Source organism: Saccostrea cucullata, unplaced genomic scaffold, assembly GCF_032062105.1.
Source record: "Saccostrea cucullata isolate Sc308-1 unplaced genomic scaffold, CSIRO_AGI_Scuc_v1 ctg2323, whole genome shotgun sequence".
NCBI lineage: Eukaryota > Metazoa > Mollusca > Bivalvia > Ostreida > Ostreidae > Saccostrea > Saccostrea cuccullata.
In genome coordinates, this window is record NW_026937618.1 from 1 (window position 1) to 11551 (window position 11551).

At 34.1% G+C, this 11551-nt stretch overlaps 1 protein-coding gene across 1 annotated transcript; it reads right to left on the reverse strand.

Annotated features, from left to right (window-relative positions):
• Window positions 1-4597: 4597 nt before the first annotated feature.
• On the reverse strand, window positions 4598-10271 carry LOC134248499 (uncharacterized). Its single transcript, XM_062730893.1, has 6 exons — window positions 10197-10271; window positions 9937-10034; window positions 9583-9816; window positions 9422-9478; window positions 9169-9327; window positions 4598-4830 (listed from the first exon to the last, which is right to left on the reverse strand). Exons 1-6 carry the CDS (start codon window positions 10205-10207, stop codon window positions 4598-4600), a joined length of 792 nt encoding a protein of 263 aa, XP_062586877.1. The 5' UTR covers window positions 10208-10271.
• Window positions 10272-11551: the final 1280 nt, after the last annotated feature.

Below are 11551 nucleotides of genomic sequence, written 5' to 3' on the forward strand. Positions count from 1 at the left end.
AAATTACCAATCGTTAACGATAGTCATGTCGGTAGAGCGCTCACATCGTGATCAGAAGATCTAGAGTTCGAATCTCGGCTAAATCGAAAAAAAAATTGGAAGCTACTGTGTGCTCAGCACGTTGAAGTGAAAATTGTGGTTCTTTTGGATGAGACCTTAAAAACCGAGGCAATGTCACGGCAGACGCAGGCACAATGACGATCCCTCATGCTCAATGGCCTTGAGTGCCGAGTAAAGGTGGAAATTAAAATCCTTCAATGGAATATATATGGTGAGGTCTCTATCTCTATATGATTGAAAAATTCTTGAATGAGACGTAAAGCAACATACAATCAATAAATCAATCAAATTCATCAGTATACATGTATATATATAATTCACTGAATTTTATTAATACTAGCGGTACTGTGAGCAATGAGCTCACTAAATGATACCACCCGCCTCCCATATTGTTATAATGGAAAAGTCCATGTTTTGTTGTGCCCGGCAAACCCAAAATATGTTTCGAAGAAAAAGTAAAATACGAGGTGCACAATGGCAATATGTAATGAAGATTGTGTGATAGTTTCATTAATTTCACTAATTGGTATAAGAGGAGTTGCGGATAAGAAATTGGTACCCCAAAGCGTAACAGACAGACGGTCGGACGGACGGACGGACAGACATACTGACGGACAAACAGAATGACGGACATACCGATTATAGTATGCCATCCAACTTTTCAAGCGGGGAGTATAATAATGCACATTCTTTAGTCGAATGTATTATACCACAATCGTTTTACAGGAGTCTTAATTGTGCCGTTAGATTTTTTTAATGTTACATATACAGAGGAATTTTGTATCCTAGATCTATAAGAAACTATGAAAGTTTAGAAAAATATTAACTTGAATACAATTTAACTTATCTATTTTGTATAGCCTTAAGGTGTTTGACAGCCTTAACACATTAACTATTATAATGTCAAATTATTTAATTGTCAGAATGCAGACAGACTGACATTCATATAACACAATCTTGCGGACAACATTCATGACCCTTTCAGATTTAGATGTTGAGTTGTTGATGATATAGACTACAGAAATGTTGTCAATGTGGAAGACAAGTCTGGAATTGGCAAAGTGGCTCTGCCACAATATAATAGTGACCACGACGGGGAAAAGTTCCAGGAAAGTCATTTCCCTAGTAATACCTTGTTTAACCCAAAGGCTTGGCCAGGCCCTATAAGCCCATTTCCCGCTAAAAAAATGCAAACCCCCGTGCTATCTGTGAATAGTTGAATTGTGTTGTTATCAATCAAGAGTTTGGAAGATATGACAGTTATGCCATTGTAAGATTGCAAAAAAGTTTTTCATACGGTGAGGTCAGCTTTTATGTTTTTTGTTACCCTTATTCTGTGATGTTGTTGAGTAATGCCTATTGTTGAATTGATAAGGCGGCGACAGAAAGGGGCAATAACCTTGCACGCAAAGTTTAATAAGCCAATTAGTGACTGCATTTCTCTAAGGGAGACTTTCTTTGCTTTCAAAAAGTCATCTAATATGCCATGAATCTGGTTTAATTTTTCCAAAGGGAGTTTCACAGTCATATTGACTGTGTTTAAATCTATTCCTAAGAATGTTCAGACTTGCGTAGGTTCGACTGTTTTGTCATGAGCAATTGGGACACCAATATCTGAACATATGGATTTAAAAAAAAAAAAACATCTAGGGCATTGTGGCAAGTGGATGTGCCTTTTGGGCCGCAGAAAAGGAAATCGTCAAGGTAGTGAATAATCAATTCATTTTGGGAGTATTTTTCAGGGGGCTAATGTAGGAATGATGCAAACCTGTCAAATAATGCACAGCGGATTGAAGAGACAAAAGGTAACATTTTATCAAAGTAGTATTTGTCCTGAAATTTGATCCCAAGCAGGTCAAAATCACCTGGGGATACCGGGAGCAGCCTTAATGTTGACTTAATGTCCGTCTTGGCTTAATAGGCCCCCTTCCCCACCTTACATTAATGTAGCTATCATTTCTGCTGCTTGATCTATGTTGCTGTAATGGACTGTACATGCTTGCGTGTCAATAAAATCATTAATTGGCTTGTTTTCTGGGTAAGAGAGATGGTGTATGAGTCGCATAACACCGTCTTTTTTGGCACAAGGCCTAAAGTGGAAACCTGCAGGTTTGGAATTGGTGGGTGAAAAAGGGGCCTGCGCTCACTCTTTTTTCAAGCGACTTCTTTTTGAATTTTGATTTCCGGCATTACTGTATAAACCTTCAGGCTAGGGAGGTTAAAAGATTCGCGGGGTGACCTGGGGCCCAAATATTGGAGATTAAAGCTATACTTAAAACCCTGGAATATGAAATCGCAGTCAGGATATCCAACTAAGTGTTTACATAAATTTGTAAATTTCATAGGTGTTGTACCCAAGGAATATATGAGACTATTATTTTGCACACGTGGTACAGTACTTTGGTGGTTAGCTCCGCACTTACTGCATGCATGTCTGTACTTGTACCTAGGGAAGAAAGGGAAACTGACTCCCTTATTAAAATGATTACAATAAAATGCCGAAGTACGATTTTCATTGTTTGGGCATTAACTTTGACTTTGAGAAGATGTTTTATTATATGTTTCTTGTTTGTTAGATATATACAAAAGCCAAAATTCCTAATTAATTTGACCCCATGACAATTGGGGCTGATTTGCCATTTTTAAACGAAATTGTTCGTCATATTTAAACCAATTGTTTGACCTAGTAGCACCAATTCTGATATCTCTGAGAGCCCGTGTTGGAAATTTCTCCAACATTACGCTTGAAATATAATACAAGAGGCCCACGGGCCTTATAGGTCACCTGAGCATTCTGCAACAACTTTCCAGATATTGAATTTGATTCACGTTTTAAGCCAGATGCTATATGGCATTCACAATTTTGAAAGAGGCACCATTGATAATCATATCAATACACTTAGCAGTTGCTTAGCTTGGTTTATTGATTTGAAAATGTCCAATAATAAGTTCATAGGATCTTCATGAATGTTTCACGAACATTTCATGAATAAAATTCATGAAAAATTCAAGGAAATTCATGAATTATTCATGATCACCTCGCAGGGGTACTGAATACCCATATGCAAGGTACAAAAATGCATTCCAACTAATCAGTAATATTCAGCAATAATCAGTAGTTAACACCGTGAAATAAACCCCTGACCCTAGGTTTATTTTAAAAAGGCACCCTTAAAATTGCCTTCATACCCAGAAACAGAGGAGAAAATTTTCAAAAATTTAATGTATTTTCACTATATAATCAATAGAGCCCCCCCCCCCAACACCAGAACCCCTGACCCTGGGACCATAAAATTCACAATTTTGGTAAAAGCACTCTTGCTCATCATAACTATGCACTTAGTTAGTTTATTTAATACCTAGGAACAAAGAAGAAGATTTTCAAAGAATTCATGTATTTTTACAATATAATCTATAGAGCTCCCCCCCCCCCCCCAACACCAGAACCCCTGACCCCAGGACCATAAAATTCACAATTTTGGTAAAAGCACTCTTGCTCATCTTAATTATGCACTTAGTTTTTTTATTTAATACCTAGGAACAAAGAAGAAGATTTTCAAAGAATTCATGTATTTTCACTATATAATCAATAGAGCCCCCCAACACCAGAAACCCTGAACCTGGGACCATAAAATTCACAATTTTGGTAAAAGCACTCTTGCTCATCATAACTATGCACTTAGTTGGTTTATTTAATACCTAGGAGCACAGAAGAAGATTTTCAAAGAATTCGTGTATTTTCACTGTATATAATCAATAGAGCCCCGCCCTAACACCAGAACCCCTGACCCTGGGGCCATAAAATTCACAATTTTGGTAGAGGCACTCTTGCTCATCATTACTATCTACTTAGTTGGTTTATTTAATACCCAGGAGCAGAGAAGAAGATTTTCAAAGAAATAATGCATTTTCACTTACCTATTTAGCCCTTAGAACCCCTGACCCCAGGGCCATGAATTTCACAATTTTGGTAGAACTCAATGCTGATTACAATCATGCAAACAGTTTGACTGCTTGATGTCCAGGAGTAAAGAAGAAGATTTTTAAAGATTGCATTAATTTTTGGTTTTTCAGGCCCCAGGGGGGCAGGGATCATGAAATTCACAATTTTTGTTCCCCTTCACCCATAGATGCTTTGTGCCAAATTTGGTTGAAATTGGTTCAGTGGTTGCAGAGAAGAAGCTGGAAATGTTCAAAAGTTTTCATGTCGAAAACCTTTTAAAAAGCCGATGTCCACTTATCGATCGTGAGAAAGGTGTTTGTTTTTGGTTTAATAATGCATAGACGCCCTTCTATAATTTTTATGTCCCTTTTGATTCATTATCTTGTAATTCACAAGCTGTTTTTGTTAGCAGTGAGAGATCTTTAAATTTGCACTCCCATATTTGGTTTTTTAATTTTTTGAGGGACATGTGAACCTAGAGAATTATAACAACTGATTTCTTGTTGTGGTTGACTTGAAAATTTGACTCACCGCGTCCACTGGAAGTTCCGGGGGTGCTTTTGTCTGTTGGTGGTGACAATTTGGGTTCAATTATCACAAATGGCGAGGGAGGAGCTTCTGAGGGAATTCCATCAGTATCTGTTGGCTCGACCGGGGCCGGCCGTGGTGGCGAGTGGTTTGTCCTGGTGCTTTGTCTGCACCGTTTCCCTCTGCCTCTCGATGGGTTCCCAAAGCCTCCCTTTGCTTCCTGGACGCTCTTTGAGTCGTTTTAGTTCTAACTGGCGGCTTAATTTCAGTCCTTGGGCCGTCGATGCCCTTTGATTCTTCTAGATATAAAAAAAACATCTGTTTGCAACAATTTGCTGGTTTGAAAAGGGGGATATTTTCCGGTGCGCTTACATGATTAATCCGTACGTAGATTTGCTCGTAATATATGTACACTTCATCACCACTAACCAAACATCAGAACCCTGTCCTAAATTAATAATTTACTATTTGATATAAAATAACATAATCTTGATTATTAAACAATGAATTTAGTTATACTTTTTAAACAATTAAAGACGTGAAGAAATTGCTAATTTAAGTTAAATTAATAATAAGCAACTAAAGTTTTCAAATGAAGGATATGGAGATAACGAACAGTATTCAGTCTCAAAGTCCATAAAACAATACAAAATAAGAGCAGAGCAAACACGGACCTCCGAAACATCAGAGATGGGATCAGGTGCCATGGAGGAGTGAGCATCCCCTGCCGACTGGTCACACCCGCCGTGTGCTCCTTGTCATGATCAGGAAATAACGGAAAAAATCCGTCGTGAATTCAGTGTATAAATAATTGACTAACAATTGGTATGAAAAACGTCAGTCAGCATTTACTTAATGATAAATTGTATTTGCTGACAAGGTCATTGTATCGACCATAGAACTTACGAAATGATGACATTAAACGAGACTGCTGATATTCTTGTTTCATCAACTTGCTTGTTAATAATTTACCTCGTTTTAGAAATTGTTCATACGTAGAGAATGCTCTTGCGTATCGAATAAACTGAGATATATGTACTCCGTATGCAGGTGATGAAGGTATATTGCTGCATAAGTAAGGAAAAATGACGGTAGAAAAGTCAAAGTCATCACGTTTATCATATAGCTTGGTTGTTAAAATACCATTAGTGTGTTTTCAAGTAAATATCCAAGTATGAAACAGATGAAACAGAAGTGTCGGACTCTGTGGTATCTTTTATCTCAAGCTCACCAGGAAACATGTATATTGTATCGACGTAGGAATGGAAATTACCATTATTAATTGAAAATACGTCGTCGATATGTCTAAATGTCGAGTTGAAGGCCACATCAATTGTTTTCTTCTTTACACGCACAAGATTTGCATAAATTCTGCTTCATATGAATATAAAATAAGTCTGCTAATAACGGAGCGCAATTTGTACCCATGACAATTCCAATATATTGTTGGAATACCTGGTCTTCAAAAACCACATAGATGTTGTCAATCAGAAACTCAAGCATCTTCTTGATGTCAATTTCAGAGTACTTATGTGTGCAATCAGAAACTGTTTTAACAAAATAATTTTGCTCATAACCAATGACGAGGTAAGTAAATTTACGAGTTCTATTTTTATTGAAGAAGCAGCTGTCAATGATATCAAAAAGCCTCGATTTTAATTTGTCTGGGGCATTGTTGTGTATAAAGTTGAAAAGTCGTAAGTTTGTAAGCAGTCGATTTTTGTAAAGTCTTATGATTTCAAATTGTCCAAAAGTTCTCTAGAATTTTTTAATTTTCCACATCTGATTCACACCACTTCTTGAATATATAGTTGCACAGTACTCTTGAAGTTTTTCCTTCACTACTGTCAATATCTTAATGAGGAGTAACGAAAGAGGCTTGGTTGAACATTTAATGGAACCTGCTATGTATCTTTGTTTGTAAGGATTCTTATGAAGTTTCAGAATCCAATATATATATAATGTAGTTCAAATTCATTATGGCTCTGTGGAATATTGAAAGTATTCAAAACTGACATATGATTTTGAAGAATTTCTTCCTTAGTGAGGGAAGTATGAGTATAAGTAGGATTACCACTTATAGAGTTAAATCCTAGTTCTTCTAAAATGCAATTTATATAATAAGCCTTAAAAACGAAGACAATGTTGTTGTCAAATATATTAAACACATAAGATTTTCCGAACAAACAACAATTATGTTAGCTTTTAAAAGCTTCCAATATAAGTGTAGATTTGAACCAACAGTCCTTGAAAAGTGTTTTTTTCTTTCAAAGTAAACGATTAAAACTTTCTGTTTTTGTAACATGTTTTATCTTTAAAGACAACTTAACCACATGTAAAAAGAAGAAAAATTAAAGTTAAAGTATTTTTGTTTATTTCATAACATCATCTATAGGTCCTATATGATAACATCTTTTTCCTCCATGAAAATATTTGATCTTTAGAAAGAAAAAAGTGGGCATCGTATGATTGGCAACAGTATTTTTTATTCTTAATATCCAGGGAAAATGGCATGTACTTGACCAGACCGTGCCTCTAATTTAAACAATCAAGTATAATCTAACGGACACCATCAGTTAATGATATTGTCTTCTTTATTCTGTGATACATTTATTAATCTTTAATATTTAAACATATGGAGATAACGAACAGTAAAACAACTAGAAATATGAGAAAAATACCTCGTTTAGGTACTACAAAAAACTCAAACTCTATTTCAACTCAATTCTTAAACCATCTGATTGGACCTGAAACCATTTGTTATCATTATTATTTTTTTGAATTTGTTCTTTGATCCATTTCATTCATTCAGATGATTTTTTTTTTACTAAAGATTGAATGATACATTTATTTTATAAAGCATATATACATTTGAATCTTCAATACCCGGGGAAGCATGTTCAATTTTTAAAACAAAATTACTCAAATTTACAAGTGATAATATATTTTACCGAGTCTTAGTAACAAAAGGGTTACCTTTAAAATCAACATCACTAAAGTTGTTATATATCAATTGATAAATTATAAATAAGGCACATTCTTATATACACTTGCACATTTGTTTTTTATTTATGAGTCTTGATAAAATATTTTCGAGGGTTCAGCCCTCGTACATGTGTTAATACGAGGCGGAGGTTTGCATCAGATTTGTTTTCCATGTAGACTATAGTTTTTTTAAGGTATATATTTATCAAATACTTTTTGAATTTCATTACTGTTGTTGCTTTATTTATCCATGTGCTGTCTGAACTTTATTAGCTGAACTTCATTAAGTACATTGCGTTTTCAGATTACAAGGATTAGATGTTGTTGAATTTTAAAAATAAATTTCAGTGTCAATTACCGTGCACATTGGCTCAGTCGGTAGAATGAGACCCTGTGTAACAGCAGGTGTTGATTAAATCAATTAATTCATTAAATACATGTAACCTGGAATTTCTAGGGATCGAAATTCTGAGCACAGAGAAATCACTGAATCAGCATCATTTGTCATTTTGCGTCGAATTTACAGTGGAATTCTAGAAATTTTATAAATTCTCAATAATTTCACTTTATAAATGTAGAGTGTACATGTATATATCGCCGCTAAAACAATAATGATCGATTCCACTATTCCATTACCGTATTTGAATATACAAGGGGCGAGTGCAAATAGCAAATCGGGAAAGCGAACGCCTGGTTCCCTTTTACGGACCAAGAGCTGACTCCTAGTGAACGCAAAGTGAACCCGAACGCACCAGGAAGCGAGCCCGATGTGTGCCTTAAGTACGCTCTGGTGTTAGGTTGTGTTTGGTTTGTACTGTACATCATCACATGTCATCTGTATTTAAGTTTTAAAAAGTCTTAGTTATGACAAAATTTAAAATACCATTTGAAAACACCTTTTTACATTACAGAAAATTCTGAAAGATTCGAACATGGTACTAGTAAATATTATGAATAATGAATTATTTAAGCATTATTAGGAAATGATGGTACATTTATTACCTGCATACTAAATAATATTAGAAATAAATTTGCTGATTCAATAGTATGCTGTTTAGCTACAATGATGGTAAATTAAAAAGCCTACTTGTTTTTTCATACAGCAATGAACGTCAAGCGTCGTCGACTCCTTTTTGCTTCATACTAAGTACCTATGCCTTTTTCAATATCCATGGTGTGTAGTTTTGTTTAGCTATCATGGATAAAAGCCGCATCACCGAAAAAATTGCCGTATTCTGCCTACCGATACTTTGGATCATACGATCATTTCAGATTATCTGTCGTTTGTCCTTAGCAGTTTTATCTACCTTATTTCAATTAGCCTGTAGATACACACGTTTTGCCAGAACGGTTAAATGTTCGCGATTTATAAAGCGTAAACTGCCACAAGTTATGTTATGTCGGATTACATAAGTTGAAATAAGCTTCATTCCTTAAATACAATATAAAGCAGTAAATATATATTGAAGTGACTAAACAGTCCACTGAAAATAACAGCAATAAAAATGCTAAATAAAATATTAAATATAGAATTTTTCAAAATCTTCACAATCAAAATTTATCTCTGATAAAAGAAAGAAAATGAATGATGCATCCTTTGCAATCTGCCAAAATAAATAAATAAAAATGGCCATAGTCAAACAATATTTTACCAGAAGTGGCCTTTATGAAATTCTTCAGCACCTCAATGGAACAGTTGTCTGGTTTACACTGCTTAATGATACAGTGTGATGTAGGTATATCATAAGCAAAGAATGGAGACTGTGAAACTCTCGGTTTGGGAAATTTAGACAGTACCAGGGCTTCTGTATCTGTTGGAGAAAAAATATGTATTTAAATATCCTCTCACATTTAAATCAATATAAAACAGAAAATATCTTATTCTTTCTATAAGGATTGTTTTACCAGTCTGATTTTCTTTATTTTCCAACATTTCTCCAGTGCATACTACAGACTCGCAATCTGAAAATGATATTATAGGGTTTATTCACCTTAGAGCGTGCCTGGTATCATTTAACATTTTAAGTAGAATTTGCAATTTCATTTTGTATTAAATGGCGTCTTACATCGAAAAAATAAGCTTTCGCCTCTTTGAACATGCCCAACACAGTTGTATTTCAGATGTTCTATCTTGTCTTTACATGTGGTCGTATTGATGGAGAACATAATATCTGTTCTACACAATCTGCGTTGGTGTTTTTCTTTTATTATTATGTGTGTTTGTATGGTTTCCAGGTTCATATCTCCAAATGAACACGAAGAGGTACTATTCTCAACACCCATCACATACAGAGATATACCTGGTAAAAGAATTCAAAAGTTGATGTTGTGACATGTATTACCGGTACCTATTGCGCTTGTCATTGGAAATACATTTTTTTGTTAAAAGTTCATTTTAAATGTCAAACAACACCTATTACCTTGATAGAATCTATTTACTTTGCTACTGGTCATTTCAAAACAGGTATTCTCCAAATCACGTGGACTTTTGTCATCAGTATGAGAGAAAGAAAAACAGCTGCAATTCCGAAAATCAAACTTTATTTTCATGCTTTAAAATGTAACAATTAATATTCCATAGGTATATACAATGACATAGCCAAAAATTTATTTTTAGAAGCACAACTCATGTCAGATTAGATAAAAGTAAAGATCGAGGGAAAAACAAAAAGTGGTTTACCTTGTTTCCATTTGAGAGTTCGCTTCGTAAAAAGTGAACGTTGGAAATACAGTTACCAACAAAATATCTGTAGAGAATTAGTAAAAGTTATATCCAAGTAAGTGACCAGAGTTTTTTTCCCTTATTATACATGAATATACACATATTCGTTTTGATCTCAAATCGGAAAATCGGTGTCCTTATAAAAAGATTAAGTTGATTGGCTTTACTTATCAATTACTTATAAGTCGTTTCTTGCTCTGAGGAAAAAGTCATTTTATTGTCATAGTGATATTTGAGAAATAAAATATTTTTAAATGCTACTTCTTTAAACATTAGAATTTTGTTTATTCTTAAAATTTCTGGTTATGGGCATATGTTTAAGGTAAAATTTTTCATTCAGTTATCCGATCTGGGATATTTATGAATTATTACTCATTTCTGTTTTACACCGGTCGGCATTATATATATCAATCCTATTTCGGTGGTCTTTATTTTATCAATGTTCAACTTTCATGAATGTTTGACGGTCCACCCTTTCAATCAGCATAATTTTCATTCATCTAAGAGGTCATAACATAAAGGGTTTCCTTATTTTAAGAATAAGGCTGATGTACATATTTAAGATTTAAGACCCTAACCAAGAGTATGTTAAGCAATAGTAAACGAAAGCTAAAGGTAGCTTATTTGTATTTTAGGTACCATTACACACACGCAAAACAATTTTTTAAAACGATATAAGCTTTGATATCGGAAATTTGTATTGCAAAATTATAATTAACTATTCAAATGACAGAAAAAATATTGATAAACTCTTTTTGATCACATTTTAAATGGAAGAATTATTTATAAGCTCTGATTGAAGCAAAATTACATAATTGCCGTCCTGTGCAATATTGATTTCTTTTATAATGCTTTATATTTGATTGTATAAAAGTCTTTCGTCTGAAACAATTTAGCACTTCATTTTAGTCTTATTGATTATAGAGGTTTAAAATACATAAATATTTATCGTAAAAATAATCGGTAAACTGAAACTTGAAATTGTTTGCAAAAATCAAACTATTATGTATGACCCTTCTTAAATCAAAAAATTTAGGTTTTATGTTAGGAGCAATTTATGTACATAGATATATGTAAATACTTACAGTATACGTCAGATGTGAAAAACATTGATAATGTTTGCGCAACTATATGTATCAGAGTTGGTTTTGAACAAAATTCAAACAATGGTCCTTAGGTCAATCATAAAATACTACATATAACACAATAAAAAAATGTGAGAGCACCTTCATGTCATTTCCTGAGAAACCAATTTCCTGGAAAATAACCATCATGTAACGACTCTTTTTTCACGAATCAGCACAATTTTACAT